This window comes from Physeter macrocephalus, chromosome 1, assembly GCF_002837175.3.
Source record: "Physeter macrocephalus isolate SW-GA chromosome 1, ASM283717v5, whole genome shotgun sequence".
Classification (NCBI taxonomy): domain Eukaryota; kingdom Metazoa; phylum Chordata; class Mammalia; order Artiodactyla; family Physeteridae; genus Physeter; species Physeter macrocephalus.
In genome coordinates this window covers 115,243,957-115,260,877 of record NC_041214.2, presented here as the reverse complement: position 1 = coordinate 115,260,877, position 16,921 = coordinate 115,243,957, and the positions used below count along the sequence as shown (strand labels likewise).

At 34.8% G+C, this 16,921-nt stretch overlaps 1 protein-coding gene across 2 annotated transcripts in view; it reads left to right on the top strand.

Annotated features, from left to right (window-relative positions):
- The window catches only part of EPHA6 (EPH receptor A6), an 874,792-nt gene that overhangs the window by 732,115 nt on the left and 125,756 nt on the right, over positions 1-16,921 (top strand). For both annotated transcript variants that reach the window (XM_024120422.1, XM_024120421.1), the window contains one exon: positions 9,017-9,078. In XM_024120422.1, coding sequence (XP_023976190.1) covers positions 9,017-9,078 — 62 coding nt within the window. The remainder of the gene's footprint in view (positions 1-9,016; positions 9,079-16,921) is intronic.

Sequence of the window (16,921 nt, the reverse complement as noted above, 5' to 3'; positions counted from 1 at the left end):
CATTTACAGAGAATTTCTATTTTTTTCCTACCAGAAAGACATGAAAAATCTTAAAAGAGCCTTTAAGTAATCTCCAGATTCTTTTTACTAGTTTTTACTTTCCTATTTTCAGATTCCGTAAATAGTTTTAGCCTTTGACTTTCGCTCTTCTTTCTTATTAGCATAAATGTTTCTTTTATCTAAAGATCATGTCAGTAAGTTTGAATCTTAAAAATCCAGACTTTATATATATGACAATTTAAGTTCTCAGCTGAGAACTCGCTAGAGACGTTCATGTTTTATTATTACAAATTATACCATCTATTTTGGTCCTATTCAAAGAAACTATCAACACTTTCAAAAGGTTCATCCAGGAGCCATTTTCTTCTCCCAAAGAAAAATTCTGAAAAACTTTACACAGCTTGCTAAAGCTTAGTCTCCATGTGAGTCAGTGTTTAATCTTTGTGTTGGTTGGAATTGTCGTGTTGGTGTGTTTTCACCTTACTGGAAAACATGATAAGAAACTGAGCTGCTTAAATGCCTCTTGCTCTTTCATAGGGCAGCATGCTTGCCCTCCTGGGCTGCTGGGCCACTTAAGAACATAAGAAAGGTGGGGAAAGACCATACCTGTTGTAAAACACATCTCATCTCAGCATTCATTCTTTTGCATTGTAGGACATAGCACAGTGGAAGTTGCCCTGTGGCACAATGTTAACTTTTCATAGTTCTACTCACAGAGGTCTTACAGAAAGTGTATTTAGCAAAATTGAACATTAAAAAAAAAGTTAAATCCTTTGTAAGAATTGCAGAAAAGATTCAAAAATAAGTAGTAACTTTCCTGGGGGGTGGGGAAAAGAAAAGTAGTTGGTAGTTTAATTTACATTATATGTATGATTCATTTAACAATGTTTTCTCCATTATAATTAAAATCTCACCATAAATAACCTATGCAGTTAGGATTAAATATATCCTGTCTAGACGTTTGTTTGATTTTTAAATTTTCTGTTGATTTTCTTTGGATTAGTGAATAATACAAAAGACCAAAAGGCTGAATATTTGATCATTTATGTAATCACAACACACTTTTGAAGCCAGAAGTAAAGCACAACATTTGAAACACTACTGGAAAATATGACACTTTCTTCCCAAAGCTTCAGGACTCTTTCTGAAAACATTCCTTTGTATAGGAAACTTAAGATCATTATCATAAACTGATGTTTAAGAGATGGGGAAAGCAAAATCTAAAGGCTATTCCAGCAAGTTTCCTTAGCACACATTTCCTGTTTATATAGATTATCATAAGGCTTTATGGAGCTTTAAAATCCTAGAACTTCTCAAGGACAAAACATCTTTGGCAGCAACACAATGCCCAGTCCATAATGGCTTTCCAAGATGTGTTTCTAAGATAAGGCACAGAGATTTGGGATAATGCTTCATGTACTCTAAATTACTAATGGAGACCCAAGTATTATCTGGGGTTATGACAAGATGAACAAGCATTCAGACTCTGGAGCCAGATTGCCTGGCTTCAAGCCCTGGCTCTGCCAATTGCCCAGTGTGTATCCTTGGACAAGTTCCTTAAACTCTCAGTACATCCATAATCTTATCTGTTAAATTGAGCTAGTGACTATACTCACCACAGGGGTTGGTGTGAGGATTAAATGAGTTAACACATGTAAAGCCCTTAGAACAATGTCTGGCACACTGAAAAACTTATTTTTTAAGTCAGTTATTATTACATATGTGCTGATTTAGATGTAGTATCTATTTTTTAATTACCCACACAAAAACTTTTCACAGATAGAAACCAAGAACAAAAGTGGCATAAAATTATTTATTTGACATGCAGTTTAATGTGATTTTGAAAAACGTAACACATATTTCCTGTTTATGTTTCGAACATTTCAGAGTGTTTCAAGTCATGAGAATTCTCTGATATGTTCATTATTCATTGCTACCTAGTGGTAATTAAACTATAAATTATTGTATAATCAATTATTTCTTTCATAATTAGAAATCTAAAAGTCATAAATCAACTAATTTCAATGCATGTGCTTTTAATTTGATCATTATCACATATTACTTGTATACATGTGGATGTAATAAAAAATCAAGAAAGCCATTCTTAAAAACTCATATGTTATTAAAATTTTGCAATATGGTTAGTGTCTTATGTTGAAAATCACAGTCTAACATCAGGCATCTTTGGCAGTAACTTTCATTGCCAACACGACACTTCTAGTTAAAGAGAAATCTTTTTGCCTGTATGTAATTTCCAGTAGAAAAAGTACAGTACTGAATATTACTGAAGTTAATTGATACAGATGGTATGCCACTGTATTCTGGAACTGTCAGGAAAGTTATGTTTCATTTCTTTAGCCTCACATCTTAGATTTACTCTAAAACAAATCTAGAAGTGCCACTGTTTTCATAAATGCAAATCACCCCTCCTAATTTCTGCTCAACTGTTTTATCACAGAATAAAATAATTTATTCTTCAGCATTAATCCAAGGTTATTTGGCTCACTTCTGAATTTAAGAAGCAAAATAAAGAAATTAAGAGAAAGCATGGAACCAAATTAATAATAATTATTATATAGATTTAGGGGTTTCAAATAGTTCTAAGGTTAAAATCAATTCCAGAGTAACCTAAGGTATATTGGTAGAGGTCCAAATCTGTAAATAGAGTACAGAAGACACAAGATGGCTTTTTAGATAGGAATAAGAAGCTACTTCCTACAGAAGCTATTTCTGAGAAACTCTATATTATAGTATGGTATTTAAAGTAAGAAAATACCCGTTTTGATTATTTTACTCTAGGAGAAACCATCTTGTTCTTTAAAGCAACTTCAAACCTGTTGATTTCAGGTGTAAAGAATTTAAGTGGACCTTTGAGACAGTCAAGAAAATTCCTAAATATATTGATCTTAGTCATTTTCAGTAATGAACCTTCTTCACTCTAAAAAACACTTCTTAGCTTAAGATTCAACATCTAGTCAGTAAGGTAAGATATAATACTCACATTTACTCATTCGTTCTTTAAGCTGTTATTGGGTGGTTTGATGTTTATAGTATCAGGCACTATACTCTGTGTTGTGAACTCATCTCATTTAATCCCACAGCTCACTCAATGGAGAAGGTGGATTAACACCTCCTCCACAGTGACTTAATCTATCTCATGAGATGGACGAGGTATTATTATTATGTAAAAATACACAAATGAGGAATGTATATAGTGTACAAATGAGGAGACTGAAGCAGTGAGGTGAGTTATGAAAGGTCACTTGCCCAAAGTGGAAGAGTCTTCAATAGCATGCTATCTGACTCTAATCCCACGTCTTCTAACTGCACTGTGCTGAGCACACAAAGCGTAAGGTAATAAACCATCCCAATTTGCCTGGAACACAAGGATTTCGGTGATAAAACCAGGAATTAACTGTATCATATAAAACATGTAAATAGCAGTTATTTTTACTTTGCCATAAGATATAAAAGAATCTTTATGTCAATGCCAAAGTACAATAAAATATGGAAATGATCCATTTTTATGAAACTATTTTTTCTACATAGTGAACAATTGTAATAAGAAGGGGGCAGCAGATAACTATGCCCAAAAGGGAAAGAAAGTAAAGGTACACCAACATTTTTGAGCAGCAACTATTGCCAGACTCTGTGTCAATTATACATTTTTTTATCTACTCCTTTGAAAAATCACATACAGTATGTAATATTATCCTCATTTTATAGATGCAAAAACTGAAAGAGCTAAAATAACTTTCCCAAGATCATGCAGGTAGCATAGCTAGAATTGGAATTGTTTTTTTCCTCAAAACCATACATTTTATACTACAAGTAATTTAGGATTAAAGTCTATTGATTTGCCATTCTGTTATTTCAGTAACTCTGCTCTAGGGCTAGAATTATCCTTAGAAAACATCTTTATTTGTGTGTTCCTTCTGGCATTCCAGTCAAAAAAAATTAAATTGAGTACCTCCTCTGTGCCTCACTCTGTGTTATATGTAGCTAGTGAACTTACAGAGAAGAATTAAGCACCAGTCCTGACCTCAGCAGCATTTTAGAGTGGAAGGCAGACACCTTTGTAGTTAGTATCAATGCCATACCTACTAAGTGTTATACAATTGTTTAAGATGTAAATGGAAGAAAAAGTAAACCATCAAGTCATCCTAAAACAAAAAGTGATTCACAGGAGAATTGACCGTGGAGATGGTATTTAAGTTCCTTTTTTTATATGTAAGTATATGATTTTACCAAATGAAGACAGTGAGAAGGCAGTCTTCCAAAGAGAAGAGGAAGGTCCAAGTAAAGTCGTACTTAGGGAATTATACGTCCCCTAGAGAATTTGAAAAACAGGAGGTGGGGAACTGGGGCTGTAAAAGATGAATGGAAACAAAGGTAGAGGAAAGATTGTGAAGGAATGTAATTGCCAAGCAGTTTAGACCTTAATCCTGAAGAAAACAATACAATATGTAAAGCAGTCTTTAAAGGAGGGATGAGACATTAGTCCTTTATAGTAATTGTTTACTTATTTCTATTCCCCTTTCCACTATACACTCCATGAGAGCAGGATCTTGTATTGATTGAGGACGTTTCTCCAGAAACCAGAAGAGTACTTGATGCATAGTAGGCATTTAAATATGTATACCTGCTGTATCACTGAATGTTTAAAATAATGATTATACAAGCATTAACAGGTACAACCAGTAAACGATTATTGTAATACGTCAAGAGAAAACAAAGGCAGAATGTGGACAGTGATAATAGGTTTTGTATAGAATCAGCACCACTTAACAACTTATGGACTAATAAGGGTTTGATTAAGTGGGAAATCCAATATTACAATAGAGTTTCAAAGCTGGGTAATTAGATGGACGGTGGTGTCTTAACCAAAACAGAAACAGAGGAGGAAAAGAAGGTTCAAGGGAAAGCTTTTTAAGTTTGTATTTGAATTCACTGAGAATAAGATTCATTTGGGACATGATCTGATAATCATCAGGCAACAGTGTTAAGAGGAAAACAATCCTCCAATTTTAGTTCTTGGGAATAAAAATAAGTATTTAATATATAAATTTGTTCCAATTTGTGTCATCCATATCTCTTGAATGCCTTAGAGGGATAAGAAAACTATTTCATTTATTATGAAATCCATTTGCGATTATAATTCACTATCAGTACAGCAGAAACAGGGAGTAGAAATAAATTAAATAACTGGCTCAAAAAGTCCTGAATTACAACTTGGGAGGAAGAAAATACAGGCAACCTGTCAATCCAAATTATTACCATAAATTTTGTTACCTATTAGACACAATATAGATGTATTATAACATTAAATAAACTAGATTGATTTAAATCTGTGATAGAGTTTTGGGGTTGTTGAGATTTGTTTGGATTCTTGATATTACTGACTACACATTAGAAATTGCCAAACTGATACAAAACACTACATCCAGCACAAACTCATTACTTACGTGAAAATGTTGAATCTGTAATCTCCTTTCAGAGTCTTCTCTGAGGCCAAAAAAAGGTGGGCACTGTTTCACTCACAAAATATTTTCCCCAGAATTTCCCTGGAACATTTAATGAATACCTCTCTTTTGTTTCCTTTAACAACAACACAAGAATAGCCTTATCATTATCTGTTTTCTCAATACCCATATCAAAATCATCGTAAGTATTGAGAAGCTGCAAATTTGAAAAAGATTCATTTGTTAATAGTCTATAAAAGTCCCAGTTAAAGAAAATTATTGTTCTCTATAACAGAAAAAGATGATATGGCATTTTGTGATTCATCGCTTTCAGAATATAAGTGATTTCTTATCGAATCTTGATTCTAATGCAGTTTAAAATATCCATAACAATATCTGGGCTATTCATGAAGGAAAACCAAAGAACTTCACTTTTTGTGTGACTTGTAAAAGTATTTTTGAAGATCTCTTCAACTGATGAGGCTTCTAAAAAAGATCTGGGGATTTTGAGACTGGACTAACATTTAAGAATCCTGGAGCTTGTCCATTGACTCCAGTACAATGCAAATACTAAGCTAATCCTGTGACATGAGGCACTTAGGGTAACTGGCTAAAACTGTAAAAATGGAAATAAGCTGAAATATTTTGAAAATATAAAAAAAAGAGTATCACATCCAAATGTATTTTCTAAGAGCAAAAATGCAATATATAATATTTACATATTTAAAAATAACACAGAAAAAGCACTGTTACCAATGGACTTCTCGCACCTAACCACATATTTGAAGAATATCATCCTAACTTTCATAATTTCTCTCATACCTATCTACTTTCTTGATTATAAAATGTAATCATGGACTGTAAGCTTGTAATCTTCACAGTGTATTTAACTTCCCTGTAGAAAACCACTAGGAAACAAATTACAGGTTAGATACCAGCGATATTCCAAAAAAACCAACTCCTTAGTTTAATAACACTTGCTTTCAAATGATGCTACTGAACAAAATACAAAAGACTCAGAGCTCAGGTGTGAAACTTTTAATTTACAAGAAACCGGGGGGAGTCTTCATTTGACTCTTTATTACCTTTAATGGGAAGATGAACTTGTCACTGATGAATTTTAAGATTGTATAAAGTATCTGCCAAGGAGATACAGATAGCACTAATTTCAAAGTACTTTGTATTCACATAGATGAGAATCTTGCTGAAGTACTTCAGTGTTACTCTCTTAAGAATTGTGAAACTGTTGAGAAAAATCAACTTGTTTCTATGAAGCACCTACTCTGCTCAGCTCTATGGGAGATGACCTTGAGAAACCCAGTGAATGGGAATACAAAGCATCTGTGGGAAGATGAGGGAAAAAACAACCTAATACAAAACCAGGCACACATTTCATAATGCAAACAATAGATGTGATGGGAGTGCAACCATAGGAAATGGCTGTGGGAGACTTTCATGGAGGAGGTGCAGTGTATAAATTCTAGGGAGATGTGAGTGTGATTAAGGAAAGAAGCAAGTTGCGAGATAATCCTGGCAGGGGAATACCAAAAGGAAAGGCAAGAGACAGGATTGAATAAGTATAGGTGATAATGACAGTTGATGAGGCAGTAGATGATAAGGTTAGTTAGGAGAGAAGAGGTCCATCACTGGAGAGGATTGCCTAACAGCATGGGCCTCACAGGTCGGATCTATAAATCATGTCTGAGAGGCACCTTTGGCATAAAGGTTAAGAGCTTAAACTCTGGGACAGACTGCTTGATACGGCCACTTAGTAGCTATTTGATTTGGGGCAAGTAGTTTAATTTACTATGCCTCAATTTCTCTATCTGTGTAATAGGGATAATAATAGTATTCCTAGGGAATGTCAGGGTTTTTTAAAATATATTTTTATTTTAAAATATATTTTTAGAAAACTAAATATGTTTCTCTGACAACAATGGTCAAGATAGATTGAAAAGGTGTGATTATGAAAGAACCTGGGTAGTCATCGTAATAACCCAAATTTTCCCCTTAATATCCATAATCCATTATCCTTCGAACTGGAATTGTGGACTCATAATTTTTATTTTTCCCTACCTTGCTAACCAAGCATTTGCATCAAGCTCCTGTCTCCAAGCTCTCTGAAACCCATGGCCAAATAAAAGATTTCATGACAAACTTTCAGATTTAAAACCCGGATCTTCTAGATCCCTGCCTACAGTAGTGCTGACAGTTCATTTGACCTCAATATTTGCTGATATAGTTTTTTTTTTTATCAGTATTTGGGTGAAATTAATGACTTTTAGGAACATTATAGAAATTTGCCAAAATGGAAAACTTCTTTGGGTTCTAATTCTATGCATGATAGATTGGGAACTTTATTGCTACATTTAACCTTTACCACATCTTTCTTTAAAATACAGATTCAAGTGTAAAATCTAGTATTTGCAGACATTGTACTAATTTGTTCCAGTCACCCTTTGTAACCCTCAAGTCTTTGGGTTCATAAAAGGGACATGAATTACAATATGAGATCTAATATTTCCATCATTGGTACACATAATTTCTTTCCAGATCTTCTTTGTGCTTATGAGGAAAAACTCTGTGCACAGTGCAGATTGAATTGCTAAAACTTCCAATGAGAAGCGAGAAATATAGAAGTAAAAAGTAAATATGTCATACATGTTTATTTCAGGTAAATATCATTTTCCCTCCCTAAAATGACTTTATCTTTTAAACTCGGGCAATTGAGCAGAACAAATAGATTCTTTTCTTTGAAACAAATCAGTTACTTATGTCAAATATTCTACCTAATAGAGGTGTACTGGGAACTGTAACAATTGCAGATAGATATGATAAAAAAGAAATAAATGATGTTCAGTTTCTGATTTTAGCTTCTGCACTAGACTATGAAATCAGAGTTACTTATTTTTCATGTACTGCCATCATTGTTCTGTTGATCTAATCTATGTCCAATAAAGAGATGATCAAGAAGTACTACAGGTCCCACCAACTTTGTAGCATTCATCAATCTACTGACGTTTTTCTACTTAAAAGCCCTTAAAAGTAGACTATGACTGATGGTTTATAATTTCTTAAAGAGAATTCATGAATTTCTCCTTTCTGCTTTGCCTTAGGAATATTTCAGAAATGCCCGGTGTAATGTAATTCAGCCATAATTACTGCATCACTGGAGGAGAAGTACCACAACTGCCAAAGCAGCTACAGTAACTGCTTAAACCCTGACTTTAGCATGTTGCTTGCCTTTTAAGGAAAAGCTCAGGACAAAAAGAACATAATCTGAACAAGTGATTGCAGGGCTTTAGAAAAGGAAATGCTTAATTACTTAGTAATTCATATTGTAATTCATGTTCTTTTTATGAACTCAAAGGAAATAATGCTATAAAGAAATGGAGAAATGTGTATGTTTAATGTGTTTATAGAAGCGTGTTGGAAAATGAAGTTCCTATTAATAAAATACAAATAATTTAGCTGCCACAGCTGGAAATCTCTAACTGCAGCACATATTTCTGTAATTGCTGTAATTCTTGTGTGTTCTCTTGCTCTCTTTGCAGGCAGACCAGTAATGATTGTGGTGGAATATATGGAGAATGGATCCCTAGACTCCTTTTTACGGGTGAGGTGTTCTTTTCTGATGGCATTTAAATAAGCTATTCTGAGTTCTAAATTTAAAACATTTATCATAAATTAATTTTTGCATAATGTTATTCATGGATTTTTCCATGAAGAATAGCAGGATTTTCTCTAGGGTGTGTTTCTCTGATACTGTGATACATTAGAGTGTTACTAAGAGGATGGGGGGAATATAGACACATGATAATATAATTGATTTTGCCTATAAATTCACTTGCCATATTAATATATACATATTTCAAATGATGTTATAAAGAAAGAGATTAAATGAAATTCAGTACCTTCACATAGCCTGTGTGAAGCAACTGAGTTTCATTTTGCTTTATCACATTTAACTATTTAGTAGGATATTTTATGCATTATCTATAATGCTGAACCCTTTAAATTGATGTGTATTTACCAATAATGACTCAAGTTCATATCAGAAAATGGATTTTATCAGCTTTGTCCTTCTTAAGTTCATTGGCTGACTATTTAGAGAACGAAAAGAGAAAGAATGAAACTCTGGCTGAGATTTGTTTTAGAACAAAAATTTTTAAAGCTCTCTTTTTAAGTGACTTATCCTTGAAAGTACGGTATATACAAAAATCATTTGTTTTATATAGTGGTACAGAATAACACAGCTGAGAAAGTACCATGAAGTTATAATTCAAAATGTGTTTATAATATTTTTAACATTTAAAAAGCCAACGTATGCTACAAAAATATTCACTGATATTGGAAAAAACAGAAATATTTAAAAAGTCACTAGAGTATTTTGCATCACCAGCAGAGGTCACATATGTGCATGTCACTGTACTCCTTAATATATATATTTACCTACAGAGACATAGCCAATTTTCTTACTTGTAAAATGACTGGACTTTTGCTATTTGAAATGTGTTATATGTTTTTCTTCATTTTTTGTGGGAATAAACAATCGCAAGCATTCTTTCTTCACTTCATTTTTTGCTCAGTGTTATTTGGACAAGTTCTATGTACATCTTACCTCTCTCCCTTGATCTCATTTTCATTTATTTTTCTTGATTCTATGCCCTCTTCTTCCAGCTGCTCTCAATATTAGCAGTGGTAATATATTTATACTGTGACTGGACTTGATGTCCCGAATGCCAGAAGCTGAATTCAGCAAAATTGTCGAGTTATTATCGAGCAGTACTATTCACAGAATGCATACCCTCAACCAAGTATGCTCCTTAAGGCAAAATGAAATTCATAAGTGTTTAGGGACGTGAACTATTTGTTCTTTTCTGTAGCCATTCTCAGAATGTTATTTTATAGCTTGTATCCATTTCTCCTGTAAATGTGCCAAATTACTTTAGGATAATTTTTCAGGACCACCTATGGTACTTGAAATGCATATATACTTATGCCCTTCCATTATGTTTATCCAGAAACTCATTTTTATCAGATACATATCAAAATGACTTATTATCTAATGACGCTTCAGATAGGATTTTTTATTTACTATATCCTAGAGCTGAATATAATGGAAAATAATGTAACAGATACTCATTTAAATTGCTGCTGAAAAATGGATCAAATGACTGCCACAAGCAAATTAGGAGAGAAATGTTAGCTTCAGATATACTTTTTATCCTGCTGAATCATCAATCAATTAAAACATGTTATAAAGAAAAGATAATATGTTATAAATAAAATATTTACTTATAAACATCCTACTACATGTTTATAAGTGGTATGTTTCATGATCTAAGATTTAAAAACTAATATTTTTCAGCTCTTATGCACCATGTAGGTTAGACACAATACAATCTGGGAAAGAATAAATGTTCAAATAATGGTGGCTACCACTACTAATACTATGAGAATCTTAACATATATTATCTCAGTTCATCTTGGCTCTGCCACTTACTGGCTGTGTGACCTTGTGACTTGAACAAGTGACTAACTTCTCTGTTCCTCTGTTTACTCATCTATAAAGTGGGAATATTAACTGTATCCACCTCATACAATTGTTATAAGGATTGAGTTGATTATTGTAAAGCATATAGAATAATGCCTGACACATCGTAAAGGGTGGAGCAAGGATTGAAACTCAAGTCTCTGAATCCAAAAGCCATATTCTCATACACTTTGAATTCTATCTTTTTATTAAATTACTTATTACTTCTTACGAGTCCACTACCATCTCCCCATGGGGTCTTGGGTCCCCTCCTCACATAGAATCTCTATTAAAATAAAAATCATATGAATGGGATAAAAAAAAATAGGGCCAATACTCCCTTTTTACTCTTCTATAGGATTCTTACTTTTTTTGTAATCATATCTCTTATATCCCAGAAGCTCAAAGTGCTTTATAAATTTTATGTCAATAGCAGATATTCAACTCCCCACGGCAAGCAGAAATAAAATATATAAATATATATATCCCACAAATTCTGAAAAGCGAAGTCATTTTCCAAACTACTGCTTTAGAATTTGATAATCGCAGCTTCTGTTAGCACAGAGAGGAGGAAGTGGCTAAGTGCACGGCACAGTAGGGGAGCCATCCATGGCTCATTAATAGCGTTCTGTGCTTACTGGAGCTGGAAAAGATTTCCCTCGGTCTCCCACACTACTTGAAAATCACTTCAATTCACTGTTTTATATGACAGGGTGGTAGCAAATGAAGTACAAGATTACACTCTAGTGCCAGCGGCAGTGGCTGGCTGACTGGCTGTGATATTGCACCAAATTCATAAATCTACTGTTTGGATCCTTGAGGACATTCCTCCAGATATATAATAGCAGGGAGAGTGTGGCGAGGTTGAGTAAGTATGTTTGTGTGTAAGTGTGTATGTGTGTGTATATGTGCACGTACGTGTGGAAAAGGGGAGTGGGTAGGTACATAAGTATGTATGTGTTTTCAATTTTAAAATAAAATGCAACCTGACTTAGCAAGCGGAGCATCAGCCTAACTGCCTAGAAGATATGACCTCACTGATGTGCGGGTTTTCCTAACTTTTCCAAGGAAATGCACTAGTGTGAATGAATGCAGTCTTGACCATTATCCCTGTACAGTCTCTCTCCATCTATACATATGGATTTCATAAACACATTTTGTGGCGGTACTTACCTGGCAACTGCTTATCCCTAAATCTTTGGACCTCCATTTTTATAGCAATATTAACTAGCAATCCAAATAAAAATAGTTATAAATTACTTTAAAAATTCGAGATATCATATGTCAAGCACAAACAATTTATTCCTTTATTTTATAACATTTGTTGAATGTGGATTTGTTTATTATATCACAAAACTCAGTTATACAAAAATACAACACCACTGGTTTCAGGTCAAGAGGGTATATTGTGTTCATGCTGCAGCCTCCTGCTCCCATCTCAAAACCTTTGACATATGAGAAAAAGATATACATACATTACTTATAAAGCACAATCACATAAGCAAGCGAGAAAGTGTTATCCAGAAATAATAACAAGAAAAAAAATGGAGAAATTAGTAAAGACAAAAAGCAAACAGAATCAGATTGTGTAAGGAAACTGCCAACAGAATCAGATTGAGTAAGGAAACCATAGTCAAAAACACACCCAGGAAAGGATGTTTGAGAGCAAGAGGAATGTGTGGAAGGTAGTGCTACCAACTGAAATAAAGATACAGAGGAGGAAAAGGATGGGCTGGTAATTGGGAGAAGATGATGAGTTTAATTTGGGTCTTGTTACCTTTGAGATGCCTATGGAACATGCAGTGAAAGTGTCCAGACAAAATTAGAAAGATATATCTGAAACTCAACAGGAAAATCTTGACTAAAGTTAAAGACTTGGGAGTCTGTAGAATAACAGTGGTTATTAAACCCAAACCATGATATTTTCCAGGAAGAAATGTTAGACAAAGGAAAGGAGTTGAACAAGGTTGGAACTCTGTGGCATACCAACCTGAGGAAGCGGCATGGATGGCATCTCCATCCATGAGAGGTGAAAGACAAGCAAGGGGGGAGAGGAGGCCATGGCATCCCAAACCTAAGAGAATAGAGCATTTCAGGCAGGAGCAAACAAGCAATTGTATTAAATGCAGCAGAGAAATTCTGGAAGACAGAGACTATGACATCTATATGATATCTATGACTAAGGCAGAGACTAGACATCTATGGCATTTAGCACTTAAGAGGCCCTCCAAGATCTCAACAAGAGCACTTTTAATGGGTTGGTCCCAGGCAGAAGCCAGACTGTAGAGGGCAAAATGAGACTGAAATATAAATAGAATTGGCAGGTGGAGACCAATTTTTAGGGGAAAAGTGGGTGAGATGGCAAGGCAAGAGATAAATCAAATGCTAGTAGATCAAAAGAAAAATCAAGGGTATTTTTTAAGATAGAAAATAATTTAGACAATTTATACACTGAGGGCTAGGAAATCAAAGAAAATACTGTTAAACTGGTAAGGCAAAATATCTCAGGAGATGGGAAGGTACAAAATCGAGGACCCTGGTGAAGGATTAACTTTGAGTAGCAGAAGTCTCCACATTTTCCAAGACTTGAAGGAGCTGTGTGTTGTGGATCTAGAGGGATTTATGAGGAACATGCATTAAATTTAAGAAAATGATACCTCATGCTATTGTATTTCTATGCAAAGTAGGAGGAAAGTTTATGTGGGAGTTTGAGGACAAACCTTCATTGAAGGTGAATGCTTAGAGTAATTGCTGAAGTTAAAAAGATAAATTACTGATGAGAAAAAAAAAAAAAAAACAGGACCATCAGAATCAGGTTCTACTCCAAGAACACAGATTTTTTCAGGACCCCTGCAAGGGTAACCAGCTAAAAATCTTTACCAAGGATTTTAATGATACGCAGTGTAAGTGGTCAGGAAGAGGATCTTCTGGACTGCTGGCCCAATAATTTGTATTCGTTACAGGCACTCTTCCTCCACTCCTGCCAGTCCCCGTCTTTGGTCCTAGAGAAAATAAAATGATTAACTAGTTCTGCTGACTTGCAGGTGAGGCTGGAGAACATGAGTGTTTTGGCAGTGGTGTGCATACTTCTGTGATTTCCTGCAGGAACAATTGACCACTCCCCTCCCCTCAGCAATGTAAGACTGGAGATAAAAGAGGCTATTGTTTGTAGAACAGGTACAATAGAAGAAGAGTACTACCGGGGAATTGGGATGGTAATTCAAGTAAGCAACCAGTGAAGCCAGGTTAGACAAAGGAGGCAATAAAGAGGCCGTTAGGCTAGCAATAAAGAGGCTGTTAGGCCATTATAGGCTGGAAGTCTTTATTAGGCAGAAGAGCAAGTATAGCTGTGTATGAAGGTGGGAGAGCTAAGGAAAAGAACGTGGCCAGAAAGTAGGATATTGGCAGTGGTTTGTTAGAGCCAGATCATACCAGCTTGTAAAAGATGATGATTAAATAGTCAGGAATTTGGGGAGCTGGTTGTTAAATAGGTAGTCGCTTGGAATTGGCCATGATGGGAGTATTTACACCACAGAAATTGGCAAATGCTACACAACAGAGCTTGTTTGCTTTATTTTTCTTCAGAGAGTGAGTTTACCAACACCTTAGATTGACATTTAGGATTTCTGAAGTGAGGTAATTTCAGGGATGACAATTTCCAGGTGTGGTCTAGGAGTCAGTAGCTAAAGTAAAAATGAAGATGAGTATCTTTAATTAACTAATGTAGCTAACATTTATGTGTGCTTTCTCTGAGTCAGGCATTATTCCAATCCCATGCCTTAAGCATGGTAAGCACTAGGTAAGCACCTAGTGCTTACAACCACATTGTGAGGTAGGTGTTACTATTATCCCCTCTTTACCAATGAGGAAACTGATGCAAAGCAAATTAGGTAACTGGCCCATTGTTAAACGGCTGATAAATCATTCATCATTCATTTATTTTTTGCACAAATATGTGTTGACAAACTATAGTAGGCCAGGCACTATTCTGGAGCTTGGAATACAGAAGCAATCAAAATAGAAATTAAAAATTTAGTGGGAAGAGAAATAGAGAATTCAACAAAATATGTGGTACATCAGATAGTAGAGAAGAATAAAACGGGAGAAGTAGAAGTGGAAGTGAGTTTGGGTTTCGATATTAAGTTGAGTGGACAGGGAAGGTCTCACTGAAAAGTGGCATGTGAGTAAAGATGGGAAGAAGATGAGGGAACAAACCAAGTGGGTACCAGAGGGAAAAGAATCCAGAGAGTAAAAACAGAAAGTGCCAGTGCCCTGAGGTGGGAGCATTTTACACCTGTAGAACAGCAAAGTAAGTCTTTATGCTCAATGACTCTATGCTTGTTTTTCCTAGGTCAGTGCTAAGTCATGCCTATTATCTCTTCATGATTATTAGTAATGACCCTTTTACTCTGCAGTAGGGATGATAAAATATAGCAGTCACCCTATCATTATGGCTAGAATGGTGTATGCAAGGGAAAGGACAGCAGGAACTGAAGTCAGAGAGTGGATGGAGGCAGAAAGGGGCTCAAATCTTAGAGGGAAATGGTTCTTAACCTTGGCTGCACATTATAATCATTCAATTTAGAGAGCTTTTAACAATCCCAGGTTCCAGACTGCACCCCAGATGAGTTAAAGCAGAATTTCTTGGGTCGGGACACATGCATCAATATTTATTACAAGTTCCCTTATTTGAGTCCCATATGCATCCAGGTTGGAAAACCACTGAGATAGGATCTTGTAGGCCACTGAAATGACTTTGAATTTTCTCTGGGTAAGACACAAAGCCATTGTAGGGTTTGGAGGAGAGGCACAACATAATCTGATTATGTTTTAAAAGGATTGCTCTGGTTGTTGTATTGAGAAGAGACTATAGTGAGGTACAGATGGATGCAGGGAAATCAGGAGGCTTTTGCGATAATCCAGGTAAGGAGATGATGGTGGCTTAGATTAGGATAGTTGCGGTTGAGCTGATGGAAAATGGTAGATTCTGTGATGTGTTTTGAACATAGAGCCAATGGGATTTGCTGGTGGTTTGGATAAAGCATTTAAGCAAAAGAGAATATTCAAGGATGCCTGGCATCCACAAAACAAGGTCAAGAATAGGCAATAACTACTTCCTACAGTCATTGTGACTTTATTGTAGTGAATAGCTAATAGACCTAAAACTCCTAGATAATGTCTGGCACATATTAAGGTCTCCATAATGTTATCTATTATTATTATTATAGATTTCAGAAGATGTCACTAAGAGTTTTAAAATTGTTTTCCTGTTACTTCTTGGTCTGTTTTTTCTAGTGGCTAAAAATATTTTTAATTTTCACCATTTAAAAAAATCTGGATATACCTCACAAATGAGTATTTAAATAATATATATAAGTGCATATCAGCATTTCAAAAGCAATGTGTGTCATTTGAAGATTTTCCTTGAACAAATGCAAAGCAAATATTAATTTAAAAAATTAAAGGGATCTTTTAAATATTTATATACTCAAATTATAAATGCAGTAAAGATGGCATTTTACCTTATGCTAGTTATATATTAATAATGAGAGCTGTGTTTTATTAGCACACTTTTCTTGTAAATTGTGTTTTGTGGAGTTATGTTTGTGCTGGGATATAAGAGCACAATTAATCCACATCACGTTCATTTTATATTCAACAGTGGAAAAAAAGTGAATTACATTTACCCACCAATATCTGTTTTTAAACCATAAAAGTCACAGTTGAATTACATCCCTTTAATTACATGTTTTTCAGAAGAAAATATGTGAAACTTCATGTCGATGAATGTTATTACTATCACACCTGTGCCGGCTTAATGCCAAAGACTATTCTAAAAATAATGTGACAGTAAACATCCAAATATATGAAAGCATAGTGTACTTGGAACAAAGCATATGAATGGCTGAACTTTTTATGCTTA